The sequence below is a fragment of the Lygodium microphyllum genome, chromosome 16, assembly GCF_053477565.2.
Source record: "Lygodium microphyllum isolate KBCC chromosome 16, Lygodium_microphyllum_v1.1.10, whole genome shotgun sequence".
Taxonomy (NCBI): Eukaryota; Viridiplantae; Streptophyta; class Polypodiopsida; order Schizaeales; family Lygodiaceae; genus Lygodium; species Lygodium microphyllum.
Genome location: NC_141150.1, coordinates 60,877,511 through 60,901,923, shown reverse-complemented (window position 1 = coordinate 60,901,923; position 24,413 = coordinate 60,877,511). Strand labels below are relative to the sequence as shown.

The window sequence follows — 24,413 nt, the reverse complement described above, 5'->3', positions numbered from 1 at the left end:
TCTTGAAAGAATAAGAGTTTTGTCCTTGTTCCATTTTTGGGGGCTCATTGAGGCCAACAACTCATGTATATGGCTCCAAGACTCCTTTTATTTGATGCTCAAGAATATTGTGATATAATTTCCACCATTACTTAATCTTGTGCCATCATATTCTAGGCCCTATTAGGTTCAATTGTCAAGGTGCACACTCATAAATATCTCGTAATTCCTTACGCTACTTCAATGTGTATGAGTTTCATGACACACGTCATCCCACAAACTATTAAAGGTTCCTTCCTACTTTGGTCTAAAGGGGAAGCTAGCACTGACAAATAAGTGTAATAGGTCAATGAACTCTGATGGGTTTCTAGTATGTAGTGTGGGGGAAGCTAGCACTGACAAATAAGTGTAATAGGTCAATGAACTGTGATGGGTTTCTAGTGGTGCTTTCGGATCTATATGATAAAGCATGTGGTGGAGAGCAATATGATGTACACAGCTACAATCATAGGTGAAGTGAACAATAATAGTCATATATGAGTTACACTCTCGGGATCCCAACATATAGTCCACTATAGTGTTCTCTCCATGTGGGATGTGGTTTGTTTGACTATGACTACCACCTCATCCCATCATAAATGTGAATATGTTGCCTTGATCCCAACTCTAATAGCTCTAAACATAGATTGACTTCCTTGGTGTTATTGGATACTTTATGATCCACATTCCTCCTCCTTGGCAGAGGAAACTCTATGAGATCCCCCTTAAATAAAATGTAGTGTGCTATCTTCTCAACATCCTTCCTTAAAAGTTTCCAACCACCAACATGCCTCACATGTAGATATATTGTGTGATATCATCAGTAAGTGTGTGATATGGTGATGTAGCCCCTCGTCTTCTCCTCCTCTACGGATATGTTTGCATTATCTATATTTATAGCATTCTTGGGAGGTGCTCATTGGAAAGTATTATTGTTCACACAATAATATGTATCATCCTAAGTTGTCACCTAGAATCTCATCCACATGAAATGGACCTCTAGGTCTTTGATCACAATACTAATCCTTGGATAAAGTTCTCCTAAATAGAATGGCCACTTTGCCTAATCCTTTGGCCCTACTTGCTCTTGATGCGCTCCCTCTAGGGGCTAGTTCCCATTAGAACCCTACTATGCATGATAGTCCCCTCTCTAAATTTTGGTTTCTCTTCTTTTCTTTTTTAATAGATTGTATCCCTACCTCTAATGTCTCCTGAATCTATCCAAGATTGGACCAAAGCATTGCATTATAGGTCCAAACTACAAAGCATACCATTTTATAAATACAACCTACAAGGTCTTGGATTTGATTGGCTAATAGAAAGTGAGCATCTCTAAATTGGTGGAACCTATGTCAATTCATGCTGACCCTATGTCTTTTGCTAATACACAATGATTAGTGGATTTGTTGGTCAAGGAGAACAAATATCTTGGCTTTGGAGAAACCCATTCTAATGCCAATGTGCTAGACAATTTATCTGTCAAGTGCTCAAGAGGATGAAATTGGCTAGATTCAATAAACGCCAATTGCTGCTATGCAATGAAATATGCAAGACACTTCCAACAAAATAAGCAAGCACTTCAGATTTTTTATAGAGGTGCATGCATCATAGTTTTAATTGCTATGGTTAACAACCTACTAAAACTACCAATAGATGCTTGGGTTGTGAGAGGCCATCTTATGTCATTCGCTTCAAATGTGGTTAGCCATATGAAAAGCCACAAACATTGCATATGGGACCACATGAACAAGAGGTTCAACAAAGTCCATTCGAAGGGGAGAGATTATAGTAATTTGTAAGAAAGCTACTTATCATCATAAATTGGCCCTTCTACCCAGCCTGGATTTTTCACAAATAGAGTGATAGGTTAGTCAAAGAAGGGAAATGATCAACACCACAGTGGCATGACACATCTAAAAGGCCCACCATAACGTATAAAAGCATTATTCCAATGAAGTGCATTAACATATGGCTCTGCAGTGCTCTCCTCTCAAGGGGGGGGAGGGGCAAACACCAAGAAGACACCATGAGGAGTCATAAACTCTTTTCGAGAGTTCCAAAGGCATGATCTTTCCCCTCCATGATAGGGTTGTCAATGTGTCCCTTCCCAAAAAAATGTATGCATGTATGAGAGGAAATTATTTGTATGAGGATGCCAACCACAGTTCTGTTACGAGTATCGGGGAATTTTGGTTGCCCTTTGGAGCCTCTTTGTTTTTCTAAGGCCCAATTGGCCTTCTTAAATGAATACAAAGATAATATTATCAGAAGAAAAACGTGGAAATTAAGTCAGCCATCGAGTCGCTTCAATGGTGAAACACGCCATGTTTCAGGTACTAGCACAGCAAGCACATTACACACGTAATCTGTTGAACCCTGCATGCACTATGATTGATCTTATTCACCTTGCTAGTATTCAGAGTGATCAATCACACAGGCAGTCCCAACGTGAAACATTTGTGCTGGTGCTTGTGAACACATGGCAGCTAAGGTTCAGACATCAGGCAGGGAAGTATGCATGGTGTGTAGAATTCATTAGTAAGCTTTGCACGATCTTCTTCTTTACTTTAAAGAATGTATAACTTCAGCTCAGATGTGATTTCAACGTGTACTTTCAAAGTCTGACATAGCTCACATTTTTACTTCATATGATTCACTATTTCCGATTTAACATACAAATATGATAATTAGCATGATCTAACTGCCAGTTAGGTGTGCCTGGAATATCTCTGCAGGAACCTAGGATAAGCTGGAGGAAAGGCAACAAGGGATATTACATCGCATCTTTTTTCTCCATATCCATGTAACATGTGTGGCAGCTGCCATGATCCATCTTCAGTGAACTTTTCACCTATGGATGTGTCCTCAGATGACAACAAAATCTGAAAAGCTAGTTGAAGATTGACAAATATTCCTGTAAACGTGAGTCAGAATTGTCGCCATCTCATAAGAACTTGAATGTAAGTACATTACTTAACAATTCCTTCATGCTCCACTTGCCCCTGCCTCTTCCTCAGCTGAATCTGCATCTGTGACCTCTTCCACACCTTTTACCTGTTTAAATGAGTTGCATTAGCTCCTTCAGATCCAAGAGTTAATAGACGACAATGGAATGTGTCTACTAACCACACACAAAGCCATAACAGAAACCTAAGATATGCAAATGAATATTCATAGAACACCTTGAAGGAAAAGCAAAGGTCTTGTTATGAGAGACATTCAAGGGCCAAACAAAAAATGATAATTCTAATTAGTGATTAATGAAGAGTCTTGAAAAGATGCCAGCGGAAGACAACATAACACCAGACTACCACAACCCTTGCAGGTAAGTTGAAAAACCTATGAAGCAATCAGTAATCCTAAGAAGAAAAATCCCAGCTAGCAGCTATGGTAACTTTTGAAAACTTTTTATCTGTATGAGTGCCAGTCTGAAGGGTTCAAACAGAATCCATACATCTGGTAAATAGTGCATCAGCATATTTTGTATCCCGCTTTTTAGAGTGATGGAAGAACTTGGACATCCACTGCATGCCCCTTGCATCTTTAACTTGACAATACCTGTGTCACTGAAAAATAGGCAAGAATGTTTTTTTAAAAATCACATGCTCTCTCTCTCTCTCTCTCTCTCTCAGACATCCTCCACCATTGGTGAAATGCCCACATAAAGCCAACCTACACAAGCCATCATAGAAAGAAACTCAAAAGGGATGGACATCAAGTTCAGCTCCCAGCTATAGAGCCAAATGGGCTCATCCTTGAGCCTCAAGCCTCGCGTCAGCAGTATAGCAAGCCAGATGTAGCACAAAAGAGCCTCAGTCCTATTTTATGGCACTCAACAATTCTAGACTTGGGAGCACACTCCGAGTCACTATGTGACTTATGCCCATGCCACCATGGTCAATGCTGCACACATACATTCTAGATGTCCAATGATACACTTGGACATTCATAATGAGCACCCATAGCATTGTCCATTGCCAGCAAATGCTGCAAGTGCCCATCTTGGATGTCCAAGTATGTACACCTAGAATGCTGCCAACAGCATTGGCCATTGGGGGTCGCTTACAAGCTAGGGCACTTGAGGAGTCTATAAAAAGGACTCAGGGGTTCCTTTGTACCACATCTTGTGTGATCACCAAACTTGGACTCTAGGCCATGGGCTGTCTCATTCACACAAGGATGGTAAAACACGGATTTGTTTGGATGGCCTTTATTAACAATCGCATGTTTGACTTCCAAGTCAAATTTCCAATGGGCTATAATCCCAGGCCACATGAGGGGCTAGGTGAAAGGGGTCAATATCGCAAGTCTGCAAGAAAGCATCTCTCCTCCTTATCCTCTTAGAACCACCCTACAACCTCTCCCTTCTTTGTCCAAATTGTGGAGAGTCTTGACAATCCTAGAGCTCTATAGCATAGCAAAATCACAATCCAAATATACCAGACAATACTAGCAATCAGCTCCCATCGTGTCCCTAAGTCCACTGTGCCTGCGAGTAGTGTTGTTGGCCAATGATGAGAAAGGAATGGCTCTCTTGTCTATCCTCATATCCACAGGTTGTGTGTGTGTGTGTGTGTGTGTGTGTTTTAAAACAAAGCAATGGCAGTGCAAGACAAAGTCTAAAAATGTTAATACATATCACAACATCAATTGTTGAGAGGTTCCTCATATATGGGTATGTTTGCATAAAACTGAGCATTACGAGGGATACACTACCAAGCCCATGTAGGGGGCCAATGTGATACAAACTTAACTGAAAGCAGATTTTAAAGAACCACATGGTGTGTGGTGGTGTGGTGGTGTGAGTGGGTGGGTGCATCTGGGGGTGGTGTGCACATGTGTATCTATAGATAAGAAAGTAGAGTGACTGGGGGGGGTTTTTTGAGAGAAGGCATGTGAACCCTATGTATGCAAGGGTGGATAAGGGTAGCTCGGTGTGAATGAACTGGAGAGTAGGGGGAGACCCTAACCCTAGCCATCTAGAGGCTATTTAAACAGCCTAAAGGTCACTCTCAATGTAGAGAAGAGTGTACTAGTAGTTGTTGTGAACAACTCATTAAGCAAGATCTTCTTCTTGTACTTGAGCTCTCTCTCTCCCTCTTGTGCACACTCTCTTGCTCTCACTCTGATATTTCAACATGGTATCAGAGCCATCTTTAATCCAACAAGCTTCCTTCAACTCCATTTCCCACTAAATGCGCATGAGCATGTCATTTTCTCACTATGCCTCTTTACCTCCATAGTTGCCTGCCATACCCACCTCTGTTGGAGGACCCAAGGTGAACAAAAGAGAGCATATTTTGCCTTGCTTTCTTCAGGAGAGTTGCTCTCAAGCTGAGGATACTTCAGCACGCCACAACAAACTTCAACATTGGACAGCTAGGAGGACGCCATTGCTGGAATTCATGAATCTAGCGCAGATTTCACAGCAATCAGTCCAACTCGATGGCGCAACCTGCTGAGGGCACAATCATCCAAGCCACCATAGGGCTTTGCTAACCCCCCAAGTGGGCTATCTCCACCTACGAGGGTTTGGCAAAATTCCTTCTCTGCTACTCACACAGAGCAAAACCCTAGCTATGTGTCACCAGGTGGTGATACTTTTTGCAGTTGATTTCATTATTTATTTATATTTTTAAAAAAAATTCTTTTCTTTAGTTTTTGCTGCTTTTTACCCCCAGAGTTCTCTTGGATTAAGCCGAGATCTTTGCATGGCCAGAAGAGGCAACCATTGGGACAAATTGGACTAATGGTTTGCCTAATCCATGGGACCAAATCGAATGGGCATTGAAGAATGGTTTGGGACTGTGTGCTTAGCCGCTGGAGATGGTGCAGGACAATGAGCTTGGCCAAGACAGATGATCCACATGTAAGAATGCTCACAAAATAAAAGTCACCGTAACTGAGCCACATTGCACTTTTTGATATGGTTGCAATGATAAAAGTTGCTCAGAACAACTTGAGGAATGCACGGGTCACCATTCCTAAAATTTAGGGAGTTACTATTTTTGGACCCCAAAATCTGTTCACATCATTATCTTCATTTTTGCACGAGGATTAATTCTCCGATTTGTGCCAAGGTCAAATCTTGCACCGATCATGGAGAATTTTAGACTAGAAGGTTTAAACGAGAAAATTGTTATATGTATGCTATGTGGCACAAATTCCCAAAAGAGAGAGAGAGAGAGAGAGAGCATTTTTTTTTTAAACATAATAGACATGAGGGGCAAATCTGAGAGTAAAGTTTTTTTGAGGAGCTGAGGGCAGATTGCTGCAAGTACATCAGCTATGGAGAGTACTTCGTCTTTGACTCATGTACGGACATAGAGCTTGCTTCCTCTCGTCAACTCTCTCTGTATTCTTAGAGCAAATGCTTTACATGATGGGCTGATTCCATCGAATGTACATTTCTATGTTTTCTTTGCTCTTCTGCTGTGGCAACAGCCTCATTGTCAAGGTTTAGGAGCACCTAATGGCTTCTCCAATGCAAGAACTAAAGAAAGTGATGACTATACCACACAGGAGCATGGTTTTTCAACTCTGATTTAGTGTTGTTTGGGGGACTGTTTTACTGCTAGAATGATGCCAAGGTAAAAGGGATGTTCTTCTAGATATGCTGGACAGTAAAAACAGCAAATACAGAGTTCTACAGACTGCAATTCTGCACATGAATCATTGAGTTATGGTCACAGAAAGTGTTTTCCTTAAAGGGATGTTGTTTTGGATATGCTGGACAGTAAAAATAGTAAATACAAAGTTTTGCAAACTGCAATTTTGCACATGAATCATTGAGTTATGGTTACAAAAAGTGTTTTCCTTAAAGGAATGTTGTTCTAGATATGCTGGACAGTAAAAACAGTAAATACAAAGTTCTGCATACAGCAATTCTGCACATGAATCATTGAGTTATGGTCACAGAAAGTGTTTTCCTAAAAGGAATGTTGTTCTAGATATGATGTACTGTCCTTATGCAGCTAAGATTTACTCAGAAGAGATGAAAGCCAACTGTTCACAGGTTTTGTACTTTGAAACATTTCTTTTTTTTTCATAATTTCCCATCTTTTAATTGAAAAAAAAAAGAAATATCAAAAGGGGCGCCGGACTTCGGGGCCAATCTGGTGTTAAGCGAGGGAGTGAGATCTCTATTTGTGTGTGTATGTAAAAAGACCAGGTACTAATTGAAGAAACTACCGCTTTATGTGAGTCATAGACTGGTTTCACTATGGGTTGTCCAGCAACCATAGCTAGGCAGCTTCAAGCTTTCTCCTTTCAACATTAATCACCTTGTTTGACACTAATAGTGATTCTAATCACTGATTTCAAGTTCTGTGGAGTCTCTTGCAAACCTTGAAGTCCATCTCAGGTTCAAAGACGCTTGGTGAACATCATTAAGCTCGTGAGAAAGCCGACTTGTAGACATATACTATGAGATGAGTGCTTGTAAGCACTAATGTTACATCTCATAGTCATGTTCATGTCTCTAATCAGCAGGTGGAAGATCTTTTACCCTAGATCTCAGTCTTGAGGAGATTAGTCTCCATCTGTCTTAAGCATATTCATTAAGTGCCTTAAAGGGGGAGGGGGGGGGGTTTTTGTTTTGGAGGGGGTGGTTTGAGAGAGAGGCATGTGAACCCTATGTATACAAGGGTGGATAAGGGTAGCTCAGTGTGAATGAACTGGAGGGTAGGAGGAGACCCCAACTCTAGCCATCTAGAGATTTTTAAACAGCCTAAAGGTCACTCTCAATGTAGAGGAGAGTATACTAGTTGTACTTGTGAACAACTCATTAAGCAAGATCTTCTTCTTGTACTTGAGCTCTCTCTCTCCCTCTTGTGCACACTCTCTTGCTTTCACTTTGATATTTCAACATGGTATCAGATGTTAGCATTTGAGTCATCCCCTGGGCAGGCTGTGTTAGGGTTTTTGCACACTTAGGGTTTGGTACAGCAAACAGATTACAGAGGACACGTTAGCAGTCAGATAGCAGACAGAGTACAGTGCCACGTTAGCAAACTGCGCAGGTGCCACGTGGCAACCTGCAGTGCAGTCGGACAGTTTTTTTTTGCATTATTTTATTGCAATCGTCTACAGTTAATGCAGCCAACCTGTTTATTTTATGCCTTTTATTTCTGCTTTATATAGCAGTCCTCCAACACATTGTTGGCACATTATTCAGTGATTTCAAATTCTGATCTTGAGATCTGTTGGCTAAGACAGACTGTGCTCGGGCTGACGGAGATCGAGGTCATCAAGTCGGAGACATACGCAAATATTTCCTCTGTCCCCTTGTGTATTTCTACACTCTTATACAACATACTACACCGCAGATTTTCTGCGCTTACACTGTCTCCTTTCTCTCTCTCTCTCTCTCTTCTCTCTATGTTCACTCTCTCTCAGTCTTTGTCCTATGCTTCTGCATCGCTGCACTCTAACATGGTATCAAAGCGGTGAAGATGGACTGACTAAGGGCTGAACCTATCTAAAGAGGAGATTTCAGCGCGACACAAGGCTGCGTTTCCAGGATTCAAGGGCGAGTGGGAGGGCTGCGTATCGGATCAAGGCTGAAGCGAGCATGGGCGTGCGGGAAAGGAGACTAATCGGTGAATTTGCTGCAGGTTATTACTGTTCGAAGGGAAGGAAGGCTGTGTTTGAGGCCTTCCATTGCAGATTTTACCTTTTCATTGCCTCAGGCGGGTGAAGAAGGTTTGGGCAACGGAGAAATCAGTGCTAGAAGGCTGCATTTTCACAGTCAGAGGGGGGGCTGCTTTTGCGTTTGTGAAGGTATTGCAAGTTAATATGTCTACAGAGACTGATTTGGAGTTCCAGGCGATCATGGACAGGAAGGTGCCTATCCTACTGGCTCTTCCAACGGATCAAAAGCTTAATGGTGACATTTACCGCATCTGGCGGGTGATGATGTTGGCCATTTTAGAGTCTTATGATCTGGCAGAACTGGTGATGGAGGAGATTAACAGGCCCTCGGTGAGAGATGAGTCCAAACTCTCTTCCAATGCTCGTGCGGGGTTGACCAAGGCCCAATCTCATTGGGACAAACAGAATGCCACGATTCAATCTTTTCTATTTCTGTCTTGCACCACAGTCGTGATAGCTCACATCGAGCACTTGATGGTGGCTCGTGAGATATGGCTGGAGCTCGATCAGATGTACAACCGGATGACCCTGATGAAGAGGGTTTCTTTGGAGATGCAGATGCGGACTTTGTCCGTGAATAAGTCTTCTTCGATTCGGGAACACATCAACAAGCTTCGGCAGCTTCAGATGCAGGTTTAAAATGCGGGGAAGTCTATTTCCTCCGAAGACATGGCGATCACTTTACTATCCCAATTGCCGCCACGATTCGGTACTTTTTATTCCGCTCTTATTGCTTCAGATCAGGAGTCGACTCTTCGGTGGGAAGAGTTGGTTCCTATGGCCTTAGACCAAGAGGAACAATTGAAGGGACAGAATGCTTCCAAATCGGAGGCATTGGTTGATCAAGCCTCTCAGAAGAAGGGGAAGGACCAAAAGAAGAAGAAAGAGGACAACAAATCCAAGAAGAACAAGGAGAAGGAATCCACTTGCCATATTTGTGGAAAGACCGGTCATTGGAAGAAGGATTGCCCCGACAAAGACAAGAAGAATACCAAGAAGAAGGACACGAAAGACTCTGGAGCGGTGGCTGCACCCTCATCAGTTGCTTTTCTACACTTAGCAGTCATTGAGGACTCTACACCAACAACTTCTGATGCTGCGATGACAGCTCCCCAGGCTCGAGAGTGGATTGTGAACAATGGTGCCTCACGGCACATGACTCCTTCTGTTGGTGTTACCCATTTGCGACCTTCGTGTGGGCAAATTCTCATTGGAGACAGCTCTTCTGTGTCTATTGTTGCGCAGGGTGAGATGCAGCTTATCCCACTTGGATGTGGTGGTACCCACACCTCTGAGGTATTGCATGTGCCATGTTTGGGATATCATTTACTTTTAGTCCATGAGATTTGTGCTCTTGGCCTCTTGGTGGAGTTTGACAGTGATACTATTCGAGTCCTTGATCGTGGATTGAGGAAAGTTCTCTCTGCAGGGTATGAGGAGAATGGCGTCTACAAATTGAAGTCTTCTTCACCTCTTACTTCTCTTCTTCTTACTTCTCAGACACAATCCGAGCTATGGCATGCTCGATTTGGCCACCTGAACTACGAGTACCTTCGGAAGGCGTCCCGAGGGTCGTTTATCCGAGGCTTGCCAGACATAATGGTGAGCCATCAGCCATGTGTCTCTTGCATTCGTGGAAAACTGCATTGGGATGCAATTCCCAACAAAGCTTCTAGGAGGTCTACTTCACCCATGGAGCTTGTATCTATAGATCTTTGTGGCGTGATAAGGATCGAGTCCCTGAAGGGAAGCTTGTACTTCATGTTGATCGTAGATGACTACAGCAGGATGACTTGGGCCTATTTCTTGACTTAAAAGTCCGAGGCTTTCTCTCATTTCAAGGATTGGCTTCTCTTTTAAGAGAACCGTTCTGGCCGGCGACTGAAGACCTTGCGTTCAGACAAGGGAGGTGAATTTATATCTAATGAGTTTGCTCGTTTTTGTGTAGATAGGGGCATTCACCAGGAGTTTGCTAACACCAACACTCCCCGAGAGAATGGCATTTTGGAGCAGAAGAACCAAAGTGTGATCAAGATGGCACGCACCATGATGGAGTACCGACAGACACCTCAGTTTCTATGGGCCGAGGCAGTGGCTACCACAGTTCACATCCTCAATCGTTCTCCCACTTCGGTTGTTGACAAGATGATACCTTTTGAGACTTACTTCGGGACTAAGCTTGACGTCTCTTATTTCAGGATCTCTGGGTGTGACGCTTATATGCACATTCCGAAGACGCAACGTGATAAATTCGAGGTGGCTTCCCGACGATAGGTTTTTGTTGGCTATAGCTCCCAGTCCCAAGGTTGTCGTTTGCTTGATCCTGTTAAGCGGAATGTCTACACGAGCCGAGATGTGCGGTTCGTGGAAGTACCAACCACAGAGGGGGATGCGGAGCATCCCGTCCTTGGAGATCCAAGGGAGAGTTGGGCTCCCGAGATAGTTTCTTTGGAGCCAGAGCCTCTTGATGGAGATTCTTCTTTGAATTCAAAGTCTTCTCTTCCATCAGCCACCCCCGAAGAGCTTCCGCCGGTGGATATTCCTAAGTCTTCAGTAGATGGAGAGCGACAGTGAGAGGTTCGTCCTCCTCCTCGTTGGGCCCATGACACACTCCGAGATTCAAGGATCGAGGGGGTCCCTGAGGAGTGGGCACCGCAAGATGGACCACGGAGGTCACAGAGGAATTAGGCACATTCTTCGGAGCTTGTCTGCTCTAACTATTGTTTACTGACCCGTGTTATGCACGATCGAGAGCTCGCTTCAATGAAGGAGGCTTTGTAGTCTGATCATTGGCAGAAGGCCATGGAAGCCGAGTTGGAGGCTATTGAGAGAAATGGCACTTGGTCTCTTGTGCCTCGTCCCTCTCACAAGAAGGCGATTGGTGTCAAGTGGATCTTCAAGACCAAGTACCTTAGCGATGGTTCTTTGGACAAGCACAAGGCTCGCCTTGTTGCTAAAGGTTTTGTCAGCACCCAGGCATTGATTTCCATGATACTTTTGCCCCCACTGCTCGTATGGCGACTATTCGAGATGTTCTTGCCTTGGTTGGCCATAGGAGATGGCCTGTTTATCCGTTGGATGTGAAGTCGGCCTTTCTTAATGGTGACTTGCAGAAGGAGATCTATATTGAGCAGCCTCCTGGCTTTGGATCCTCGGATGGAAAAGTTTACAAGTTGAAGAAGGTCTTCTATGGCCTCAAGAAGGCTCCGCGAGCATGGAACAAGAAGATTGACTCGTTTCTTCAGCAAAAGTTGGGATATCGGCGCTCCAAAGCCGATCCGCAGCTTTATGTGCACACTTCCGAGATTGGTCGTGTGTTGTTTGTGTTGTATGTTGATGATTTGATTTTGACAGGGGATCATGCATAGAAGGTCCGAGAGACCAAGACAGCTTTACATCAGGCATTCGAGATGACGGATTTGGGGCTTCTTCATTTCTTCTTGGGTCACGAGATTTATCAGTCCCAGAGGGGGATTTTCATCTCCAACAGAGGTATATTCAGGAGCTCTTTGTAACTTTTGAGATGGAGACTTATCGGCCCATTACTACTCCTATGGATCCGAATTGGAAGGCCACTTCCCACTCAGATTCTCCCGTGATGGATGCTTCACACTACTGTCAGTTGATTGGATCCTTGATTTGGCTTCTCACCACTCGTGTTGATCTTTGTTTTGCTGTGGGTCTTTTGGCAAGGTTCATGACAGAACCCAAACAAGTGAATTGACAGGCTACCCTGAGGATTCTTTGCTATTTGAGGGGAACCTCTGACTTAGGGATTTCTTATCCCACAGGTACAGATGCTTCAAACCTGGTTCTTGCAGGTTGGAGTGACTTGGATTGGACTGGCGATGTGGACCAACGACGGTCTACGACAGGCTACTCTTTTATCTTGGGTACAGGTGTTATCTCTTGGAGTAGCAAGAAGCAGCCCACAGTAGCCCTTTCTTCTACTGAGGCGAAGTATCAGGCTGCGTCTTCCACCACATGTGAGGTTGTGTGGCTTCGGAGATTGTTGGAGGAGCTTGGCTGCCCCCAAACTCGTCCTACTCTTCTGCGGTGCGACAATGAGAGTTGCATTGCCTTGGTACGGAATCCAGTATTCCATGCCCGGACGAAGCGCATTGAGATCCAGTATCACTTCATTCGGGAGAAGCTTCTACATGGGACCATTGATGTAGAGTATTGCAAGACGGAGGATAATCTTGCAGATTTGTCTACAAAGGCGCTTTCCCGGGCTCTTCTTCGGCAGCATTCCAAATCCCTCAGTCTAATGCCTCGTCTAGGATCTGAGAGGGGGTGTTAGCATTTGAGTCATCCCCTGGACAGGCTGTGTTAGGGTTTCTGCACAATTAGGGTTTGGTACAGTAGACAGATTACAGAGGACACGTCAACAGTCGGACAGCAGACAGAGTACAGTGCCATGTCAGCAGCCAGCCACATCAGCAGACTGCGCATGCAGTGCAGTCGGACAGTTTTTTTAGGCACTATTTTATTGCAGTCGGCTGCATTTAATGCAGCTGACCTATTTATTTTATGCCTTTTATTTCTACTTTATATAGCAGTCCTCCAACACATTGTTGGCACATTATTCAGTGATTTCAGATTCTGATCTTGAGATCTGTTGGCTGAGACAACTGTGCTTGGGCTGACGGAGAACGAGGTCATCAAGTCAGAGACATACGCAGATATTTCCTCTGCCCCCTTGTGTATTTCTACACTCTTATACAGCATACTACACCGCAGATTTTCTGTGTTTACACTGTCTCCTTCCTCTCTCTCTCTCTCTCTCTCTCTCTCTCTCTCTCTCTCTCTCTCTCTCTGTGTTCACTCTCTCTCAGTCTTTGTCCTACGCTTCCGCATCGCTGCACTCTGACATCAGAACCATCTCTGATCCAACAAGCTTCCTTCAACTCCATTTCCCACTAAATGCACATGAGCATTGTCATTTTCTCACTATACCTCTTTACCTCCATAGCTGCTTGCTATCCCCACCTCTGTTGGAGGACCTAAGGTGAACAAAAGAGAGCATATTTTGCCTTTCTTTCTTCAAGAGAGTTGCTCCCCAGCTCAGGATGCTTCAGCACGCCACAACAAACCTCAACATTGGGCATCTAGGAGGACGCCATTGCTGGAATTCGTGAATCTAGCGCAGATTTTGCAGCAATCAATTCAGCTCGATGGCGCAACCTCCTGAGGTCACAATTATCCAAGCCACCATAGGGCTTTGTTAACCCCCCCAGTGAGCTATCTCCACCCATGAGGGTTTGGCAAAATTCCTTCTCTGCTGCTCACACAGAGCAAAACCCTAGCTGTGGGTTGTCTGGCAGCCATAGCCAGAAAGCTTCAAACTTTCTCCTTTCAACATTAATCAACCTGTTTAACACTAATAGTGATTCTAATCACTGATTCAAGTCTTGTGGAGTCTCTTGCAAACCTCGAAGCTCCATCTCAGGTTCAAAGTCGCTTGGTGAACATCATTAAGCTCATGATAAAGCCGACTTGTAGACATATACTATGAGATGAGTGCTTGTAAGTACTAATGTTACATCTCATAGTCATGTTCATGTCTCTAATCAGCAGGTGTATTTGAGTGCAGCTGCTCTTAATATTCAAAAAACCTTAAAAATGACGAGCACAGAAGATCATCATTACTTTTTTTGCTTTATTTGCAAGATTTTGCTACTAGGTAGGTAAAATATCTGGTTTCATTATCTAGAGACTTTGGGTTAAATTTAACTCTGCATTAAGTTCTTAAAATATCTAAATATCCTTGCCTCAATTATAAATATACAAAAAATACATGGCTTAAGGAAAAACAGGAGAAACATAAAATTGAATGCATTCGCCTACCCTTTAGCAAGCCAAAAAGACTTACGCATCAAAGCCATGGTACTCAATATCACCACCATCATCTTGTACAGCAGGGCGTATTCTTGTCTCTATCAACTCCTTAATCATTGCCACCGTTTCATCATCATCCTACAAACACATCAGTAAATATTTAGCTCTCCCTGATCACTAAAAACCAAGAAAAGAACATTCCCATTCTAAAGATTGGAAGGCTGATAAACGGCTAATATGACAATTAGGAGTTCAATGTCCAGTTTGTAAAGTGTTTTCCACAGTTACAGGTAGGTTGACTTAAAATTTTAAGATTATCCAAGCTTTCAAGTGGAAATTCAAAACTAGATTGAGAAATCATAGATAGACAAAAAGCCTTCGCTATCAAGACACTTGATCACAAGAAGCAGCTGATACAAAAGCAGACAACCGAAAAAGTATAAACCATTTATATTTTACCTCTTTAATTGCAGTATCAGATGGAGCCGATGCTTTTGCATCATAAAACAGTGGTTGCTTTGACGTATAAAAATCCATGATAGCTGCAAAGATCTCTGGCTTAAGAAGGTCCCAAGAGAAATCTTCAGCCTTAGTAACTGTCACAAAATCTGAACCGAAAAAAGCACGAGTGACTCCTGTGCAAAAATACCCCCAAAAAACAGTCAACATATATCTTCCACGTTAAGCATTACAAACAAATTTTCAAGACAAACAATATGTGAGCTGCACTAGCCCCAAAAATATAGAAACTTTGACTACTTTCGAACAAATAAGAAACACACATACAAATTATCATCCAACAATTGAGATCAAAATTGGTATTGTTAAAAGATGGAATAACTTTTTGATTCTACTTCTAAAGTGCACAGCCACATTGCCCAACTGAGAGGACTGCTTCATTATCAATTTAGCATCATTCAACTTGCAGACATTCTTCCCAGGGATGATTTTGCTTTCTTGGCATGCTGCAGTTTCTTCAGTCTCATTGTCAAACATATAGTTCACTTGTGACTCTTGTATTCTCAGTCATTTAATTCACTTGTATTTTGTGTTACTGGGTTTATTACCAGAAGTTATCATTAAATGACCACTTTCCTAGAGAGTTTGTGTGTCCCACATGACAAAACTTAATTTGGGAGGATCCACTCATCTTTAAATAAACAACCCTTTTCCTTGTTTGTAGATTTTTTCCGCCCTATTCTCTGCTGTTCACACCCCTTCCTAGTGGATATCACAGTTCAAGTTGGTATCTATCATCAAGCACCTACATCCAACCTTCCACCAGCCACTAGCAAAGAGCCCACATCCCTCTAGACCCTTCATTTGCTGCTGGTGACAGACTACAGCATGCTGGTGGCAGTTCCCAGCCTTCACCATCTGTTAGAGAAGCTCCAATGCCTTGTGTTTGCTGCTGGTAGGTGGCCTACTGCCGGCATTTGCAACTTATCTGCAGTCATCATCATCAGCAAAACAGTACACAGCTGTGCTTTGAGTTTCCAGCCTATCGCCTACTTCCTTCTAGCACTTTTCCAACTACTTCCCATTGTTCAAGCTGTCCCAATCGTGTTCAGCCTGATTTAGACTCTCCAGATCTGCATTTGCAGCTACTGATCACATTCACAGGCTGTCTGGCACGTTTTGGGATCCGTACAAAGTACAACACACTCTCCAGCTCATATCATCTACCTCGGTCCTTCAAAGAAATGAAAGTTCGAGGATCTATGTTCACCTTGCATAGTGTGGAAATTGTATTTATTCATTCATCTTCCATGTTCATTGTCTCTAAGTTACATTAACGCTACTGAGTTCTTTTATCAGTTTGTGCTTTGCCATGCGATTGTGTTTGTATTCTGTGTTCAAGTATTTCTTCACCTTTTTGGTTCATTGGTATTAAGTGAGTTTACAAGTTGAAACATATGCCAAACGGTGGAATTAATCATTATAAGGCTAGACTTGTGGCAAAGGGTTATACTCAGCAAAAGGGTATTGACTTTGATGAGACTTTGCTCCCACTTGCCATATGACCACAATCCACAGCATTTGTGCATTAGCATGATTTTATTCAAAAGAGGGTTGAAAACAAAGTGTACACTATATAGATTGAAGAAGGCATTGTATGATCTAAACCAAGCATCTCAAGCTTGGTATGAGAAAATCTTGAGCATTTATTAGCCCTGAACTGGCAATAACTAATTAAATTTAATGTCTAATTCCTAATGTCATCACTTGTTAGAATTTGCCGATTCTATGGGCAACACCCAATGTAATTTGTGTGGTGTGGACACTTATTAAAGTGTCAATGTAAGGTGTGTACACCTAGTGTCTTAGAAACTTAAAAGTAGTGACACTAGGCTCTAGAGTAAAATAAACCTAACTCTAGTTAGTTGGTGGAAGGTTGGTTAGGTCAATCCTTAACCTATACAGAAGTTGTACTTTCACTCTATCTTTCATTCTAGCAAGTACACTCTTTTCTTTTTGCTTCAGCTCACTCTCTTGCTGTCATTGTCTCTCCTCCCTCTCTCCATAGCTGGCTCCCATTTACTCCCGTCGATAAATAATGCGTTATTGCAGCATACCAGGAGGGAATAGATGCCGTATCTATTTTAAATAACAACTCCATGTCACTACCTTCAGCCACAGATTCTTTCGGCTCCCCAAAGTCCACTAGACATTCCACGATGCCTTGCAACCTTGGTGGCTTACTCCTGATTTCATAATCAAATTCCTGCAAAGTGATCAACCACTTTGCTAGACGATCAGGCGGCTGTAGCTTATTCATCAATAATCGAAGTCCCTCCGCCTTCGTATAAAGCACGACTTTCTCATAGAGAATGTAATGCCTGAGTTTCTTGGTCCCCAACATTTGGTATCAGAGCCTCGTACGCACGGACTCCTTCAGCTGCTGTGAGGTGCTGCTGAAGTGGAGGAGGAGCTGTAGTTGAGCCGTCTCTTGTCTACTCCAGATCTGTCCATCTGCTCTAGATCTGTCCAATTCAGCCATCAGCTCCAAATCTGTCCATTTGCTCCAGATCTGTCCAGCTCAGTCATCTGCTCCAGATCTGCTGTTTTCAGCCTGCGTGCAGCCCTGCACACAGTCCAACGCGCAGTCCCACACGCAGCCCGAGGAGCTGCTGTTTTGGAAGAGCTGATGCTGTTTTCAACTCTGCCCGCCATTTTCTCAGCTCTACCCACCATTTTCTCAGTCCTGCCTGCCAATTTCTGCAAACCCTAAAAAGTGCAAAAACCCTAATTTTTTCAGATTTGGGGTTTTCTCGAAATTTCTGGAATTTCCAGTCTATTTCAGCCATCTCTTCTCGAATCTCAGCTCGTGCTGCCCAAAAATTTGGGGCTTTTAATAATTTTTGCTCCCGAAGTTCGAATTGACAACCAATTCGAAGAAATTTCTCAAATTCTTAGACATTCCCACTAAAAATTTGGGGCTTTTGCCCGATTGGAGGCCCTTTGTGCAAGTTGTTACCAAACTCATAGACATTGCACAATTTCTTCCACATTGGCTCAAGAAAATTTGGGGCTCTTCAGTTTTTTGGATCCGGAGGACTATGCATTTCTCACATGCAGTTATGATTCTTCAATGGCTGATTCAGCATTTAATGCTGCTGAAACGCAGCAAACATGGTATTTTGACAGTGGGGCATCAAAGCACATCACTTCCAAGAAGTGTTAGTTTACCTCTTTGCATTCAGCCCCTGCTAGGAAGCGTGTTACACGTACAAACAGCAGCAATTATGATGTATGTGACATTGGGACAGTCACTATTACTGCTGCAGATGGTTGTGATTTCATGCTTCTAGATGTCTTGTTTGTACCTAGCATTACAAAGAACTTGTTGTCTATCTCTGCTTTTAATAAGCATGGCTTTCAGGTCATCTTTGAGAATGACAAATGCATTTCAAACATCTTGTTGCAAAGCTTGAAGCTGAAACTGACTTACAAGTGCAGACACTTCGCACAGATACAGGGGGGGAGTACATATCTCATGCTTTTGAGACATATTTACTTGATCATGGCATTATGCATCAAACCACTGTTAGAATGACTCCTCAGCAAAATGGTGTTGCTGAAAGGAAGAATCGGACTCTTATGGAGATGACTCATTGTATGCTAAAAAGCAAGGGGCTACCTCATAAATTTTGACTAAAAGGCCTTCAGTGTGCAAATCATGTGTTGAATCAAGCATCCACTAAGGCATTGAAGATGATCACACTGTTCGAAGCTTGGCATGGCAAGAAACCCAAAGTAGACTACTTTCGGGTGTTTGGTTGCATAGCCTATGCACATGTTCCGAAAGAGCTTCGTGGGAAGCTTGATGACAAGGCTGTAAAATACATATTTATTGGCTACAGTTTGGAGAGCAAGGGCTATCGCTTGTATGACCCACGCACGAAGAAAGTTTTTGTCAGTAGGGATATTCTATTTGCTAAAAATGTTACATTTTCACATGATCAATTTCAAATACCAGCCACCCATGACATTGCGATGTCTTTGAGGTCTTTTGCCACTTACTTTGGAGCCTATGCCTGCTGTAAATGGCAGGATAGACTTAATACAGCAAGCTGTTGCTGCACCATATGCTCCCGAACAGCAGGGTATCAATGATGGTTTGCCACATGCAATGGAAGAAGCAGTACAGCACGAAAGGGCTGCTGTAAATGCAGCCAAAACAGTCCCAAGATGGCTGTTATAGACTCTCCAGGAGAGTAAAATGGATGCTCCTATACCTCAACGCACTAGAAGGACTGCCAGAAATGCAGCAAATGATGCAGGGGGGGGACATTTGATTGATTTTACAAAAGTAGATGATTGTGATGAGCATGTGTTGGAGGAAGCTCAGCAAAATGTACATTGGATGCAGGCCATGCAAGATGAGTTAGACTCTATTGCCACTAACTCTACATGGGATCTTGTGAATTTACCCCTTGGCAAGAAGGCCATTGGCACAAAATAGGTTTTCAAACTCAAACGCAAGGCTGATGGTACAATTGGCAGGTACAAAGCATGGTTGGTAGCAAAAGGCTATGCACAGTAGAAGGGCATAGAATATGAAGAAACTTTTGCTAATACATCCCGTATGAGTACGGTGAGATGTGTGATTGCTATGGCTGCAAATTATGGCTGGAAAGTACATCAGTTGGACATTAAGACAGCATTCTTGAATGGGGATTTGCATAAGGATATTTGTGTGTCACAACGTCCAGGGTTTGTGGTTAAAGGGAAAGAGCACATGGTATGCAAGCTGCATAAAGCTCTTTATGGTCTCAAACACGTTCCTCGTACATGGTACTCCAAAATTGATGCTTATTTGGCTAGCAAAGGGTTCAAAAATAGTCCAACTACTCCCACTCTATACATTAAGAATGAGGGGGGGACTTGCTGATTATCATTCTTTATGTAGACGACATGCTGCTCACTGGACCTACAGAAGAAAAAATTGCAGATTTTAAGGCTGAATTAAAACATGCATTTGCTACATCAGATACCCGCCTACACTATTATTTGGGGATTCAATTCACCCAAAATCAGCATGGTATCATCATGTCACAATCACAATATGTGGATAAGCTGTTACATAGGTTTAGTATGCAAGATTGAAAACTTAAGTGCACTCCTATGGAGCCAGGCTTAAAGCTGTCTATGCATGATGGTGAAGAGATGTCTAATGTTGCAATTTACAGCCAGGCTGTTGGCTATCTTATTTATCTTTGCAACACATGCCCTAACATTCAATATGCAGTATCTTAGGTGAAAAGGTATATGCATAGCCCACAGACCATACATTAGCAAGCTGTTAAGCGGATCTTTAGATATTTGCAAGGTACTCAGTCACATGCATTATTATTTCCTAGGGGGAGAGACTTGCACTTACAGGCTTACAGTGATTTAGATTGGGCTGGTAATGCACACACTAGGCAGTCTACTAGTGGACATTGTTTCTTTCTAGGCCGTTCGTGCATTTCATGGCTAAGCAAGAAACAGCCTATAGTGGCTACCTCGTCTTGTGAGGCTGAGTACAGGGCAACCTTCACGGCAACAGTGGAATGTGTATGGTTGCGCAGATTGTTGGTTGATCTACATTTACCATTGGAGGGTCCTACATCCATTCTTTTTGATAGTCGGAGTGCTATTGCAGTAGCACGAAATCCTGTGTTTCATGCTCACACGAAACACGTAGAGGTGCATTACCATTATGTCAGAGAGAGATGCTATGCAGGAGAGATCAACTTGATGTATGTACCTACACAGAAAAATATTGCAAACATTTTCACCAAGGCACTACCACGCGAGAAGTTTGAGGCTTTTTGAAAGTCCTTAAACTTGTTACCCTTTGGTAATTGATCATCCTCGTACTTCATCACATTGGCACTGCAGGAGGGTGTTAGAATTTTCTGATTCTATGGGCAGTGCCCGATGTAATTTGTGTGGTGTGGACACTTATTAAAGTGTCAATGTAAGGTGTATACACCTAGTGTCTTAGAAACTTAAAGTAGTGACACTAGGCTCTAGAGTAAAATAAGCCTAACTCTAGTTAGTTGGTGGAAGGCTGGTTAGGTTAACCCTTGACCTAAACATAAGTTGTACTTTGACTGTATTTTTCATTCTAGCAAGTACACTCTTCTCTTTTTGCTCCAGCTCACTCTCTTGCTGTCATTGTCTCTCCTCTCTCTCTCTCCATAGCTAGCTGCCGTTTTCCAACATCACTGACATTAATGGCTAATAAAATCTTCTAGGCCAACTCTATCACTAGGTACAACCTAGTACCTGACTAATATAACTTATTACAACTTTTGCCTTTGACACCCAGTAACTTCTAAACGCCCTTGGCCTATCATTGTAAAATAACTAATTTGCACCTTACATTTGCACATTTGATTAACACTTAATCAAATACTAAGCAAAGCATCGAATTTTCACGTCCTTGTGATAGATCACCCCCTCAAAATCCTCGGAATTTCCCTCGATTGCACGGCAATTTGAAAAAAGCATCTGTTACCGCTATTGAAAATATATGCTAGCATCAAAGTGAAACAACATGTATACATATTGCTTCACCATGCTCATGCTCTCTGCATGTGATATTCCACCCATTTAAACCAATTACCATCCACACACATGAATCATGACCAACATCAAAACCCGAAGGGAAGCATCCATATGCAAAAACCCAACACTGTTCTGACCACCAAGACTAGCAAGTAATGCTAAGGATGAAGTGTGGCTGCCGAGGGAGCAGAACACAATCTTCAGGGGCCATCGAAGTCAAGGAAGAAGATCACAAACTCTATTGACACGTACTTCAAAGGATGATGAAGGATGGGACAGCCTGCCAGATGAAGAGCTTCAACCCCAAAAGAAGCACGAGCTGCAAAATGCAGCCTCTTGGGATAGGGGTGCCTACCGAAGCCAATGCTGATGTCAAGAAGGTATCTAAACAACAAAATGCAGCCTAGATGCTGACAACACTTGATGGATAGGAAGGTCGCCAAAAGAAGGAGCCACCAAACTGCAAAACACGGTACTGATGATGTCACCAAGTAGGTAGAGATTGACGCCACATGGGAAGAAGTCCTCCCAAACTGCAAACCAACCTAAAGATGACAGTAGATAGAGAAAGACCGACGCTTGATAAAGAAGATCCTCTTGGACTACAAAACGCAGCCCTAAAGATAACACCAGAGGAGGAGGATGGTCGCCAGCTGGAGATGGAAGCCAAAGCCACAAACCATAATGTCCTTCTCGCGGGGTGTGAAAGGCAGTGGAGAGGATGCAGAAAGGAGAGAAGAATGTGAAAGAGAGTGACAATGTGTCAGAACGAATGAATGTGTGGGATGGGTGAAGACATGATGGGAATTTTTGTATTTATAGGCACACACAGTCTGGAGTCTTGCCCCAACTCTCTCAAGTGGCACCTATTGAAGTCTCCAAAGTAAAACCCCAACACTAACTAATGCTCCAAATAAAGCCTATTCGGGGCTATAAATGGAAATCAATACAGAAATGAAATAGAGGAAATGTACTAAATGACTAGGTTTCTCACCACCTCCTCTCAAGCCTAGAACGGAACGAAAAAGAGAAGTAAGAAAGAGAAGATCAACCCGAGAATCCCAATAGTTCCATCTGTAAGGTGACCTGTAGTGAAAAACAATAGACATGATGAGCTGATGGTACCCAAAACTCAACCTTAGGAGAGAAGCCACAAGCTCTGTTACACCATGCTAGAAGGAATACAAAGGTCTAGCCACCAAGCCATGGCTGAAACATCCAAACCCCCGAACTAGGAAGAACCTATAGATCCAAGGTATCATTGAAAATCAATGGGGAGAGGAATCAATGGGTGAGATGGAATCGAGATATCAACCATCCCAAGAAGGTAAAGGATATGTGAAGAGCCGCAAGATAAGGAGAGACCCCTCTGAGGTTGAAGGAATGGGATCCCTCTCAGCATACCTATTTATAGAAAGTTTGGGCCCTCCCAAGTGGGTTTGTGCTTACGGGACACATACGCTCTCTAGGAACGCATTTTTTTTAAATAAACAAGGTTTCTTTCTTAATTAAGCATGTTTTTGGATTGTTTAAGTAAAGCTAATGCATTTTTAGCTCAACACCCTCTCTCAAGCCCAACAACGGTGCCACGAGAAGTAGGCCAGCCAAGCCCTTTCTTTTCTTTATCTTTTATCCCAAAGTGTTCCATCCCAAAGCAGCCAAAGCATCAAACAAAGGGTGCACATCGGCTGCCCAATGGTCTACTAAGACTACAAAGGCGATGGTTATCTTACCAAGGGAGAGGCCATGTTGACTGCCCGGTGGCCTACCAAGTCTTACAAAGGCGGATGGAATCAACTATGGACTTTTTTTTCTATTTTGATAGATTTAACATTAAGTGAGGGTTTCAAATCAATTTGCGTCCCATTGAGTATCCGAGCCCCGAACAAGAGAGTAAAAAGGGATAGTCATGTTGAGAAACCCTTCACCCGCAGTTTGTGTTTTTTGCGTTTCTACGTTTTGCGTTTAGGGTTTGCATCCCCAAAAAGGGGCACCATCCTAGACTGACTGTGCCTATTTATAGGCCACTCTCTCATTCATTCCTTACAGCTGATTTATTCAGTCCGTCACCTCTTCTCTCCAACCTCTCCACTACCCTCACACCCCTTCAGGAGGACATTGCGGTTCGTGGTTCGTGGCTATCTTCATCATCTTCCTTGTGCTACGGCACCCTTGTTCCCTTATATCACATTCACTCCATGATTCAGATCTTCATCATTCCATTCATCAAAGTTTCTTCTCTCTTTTCTTCTCTTCTCCATGTTTGCCGACTTCACTCCGTGTTCCTCCCCGCCAATCCTACTGTCTCGCCGGTACGTCATCTTTTGACATGGTATCAGAGCTAGATCTGCTCACCTAGCAGCGAAGATCCTCCACTCCAGTGAAGGTAAAGATCGGTGGCGAGTTCAGCATCCATTTCTCTTCTTCTTCCGCTGCATCAAAATCTCGTTTTTGCAGATTTTAGGTGTTTCAGCTTGCTGCCCACACCCCGTTCACGGAGGACATCTTAGCCGAAGCTGTCCATTGTTGTCTCCATCAGTTGGCGCCTGATTCCCAACCCTCTTCACGCAGTTTGGAGCTGATTCCAGCCAGGCGACTATTGTTCCTATGCGCACCTACTGCCGTACAGCCTGCCACGTCATCACAGTCCTGTTGCCTGCGTTTTTAGTCTCTCTCTTCTACAGGCTGTCCTACCTACGTTTTTAGCCTTTCTCTCTCCTACTGCCTGCGTTTTTAGTTTTTCTCTCTCCTCACCTGCGTTTTTCTACCGGTTGCAACCTCTTACTGCTGGTCACATCCTCCTCCCACTGGCAACTCACTTCCAGCCCTTCCACTGCCCTTCC

At 43.1% G+C, this 24,413-nt stretch overlaps 1 protein-coding gene across 2 annotated transcripts in view; it reads right to left on the bottom strand.

The window, feature by feature from the left end:
- Positions 1-2,627: 2,627 nt before the first annotated feature.
- The window catches only part of LOC148022896 (nifU-like protein 5, mitochondrial), a 54,539-nt gene continuing 32,753 nt past the window's right edge, over positions 2,628-24,413 (bottom strand). For both annotated transcript variants that reach the window (XM_087695841.1, XM_087695842.1), the window contains exons 3-6: positions 14,971-15,146; positions 14,546-14,649; positions 3,473-3,584; positions 2,628-3,072 (exon numbers count right to left, since the gene is read on the bottom strand). In XM_087695841.1, coding sequence (XP_087551967.1) covers positions 3,004-3,072; positions 3,473-3,584; positions 14,546-14,649; positions 14,971-15,146 — 461 coding nt within the window. In that variant the 3' untranslated portion in view covers positions 2,628-3,003. The remainder of the gene's footprint in view (positions 3,073-3,472; positions 3,585-14,545; positions 14,650-14,970; positions 15,147-24,413) is intronic.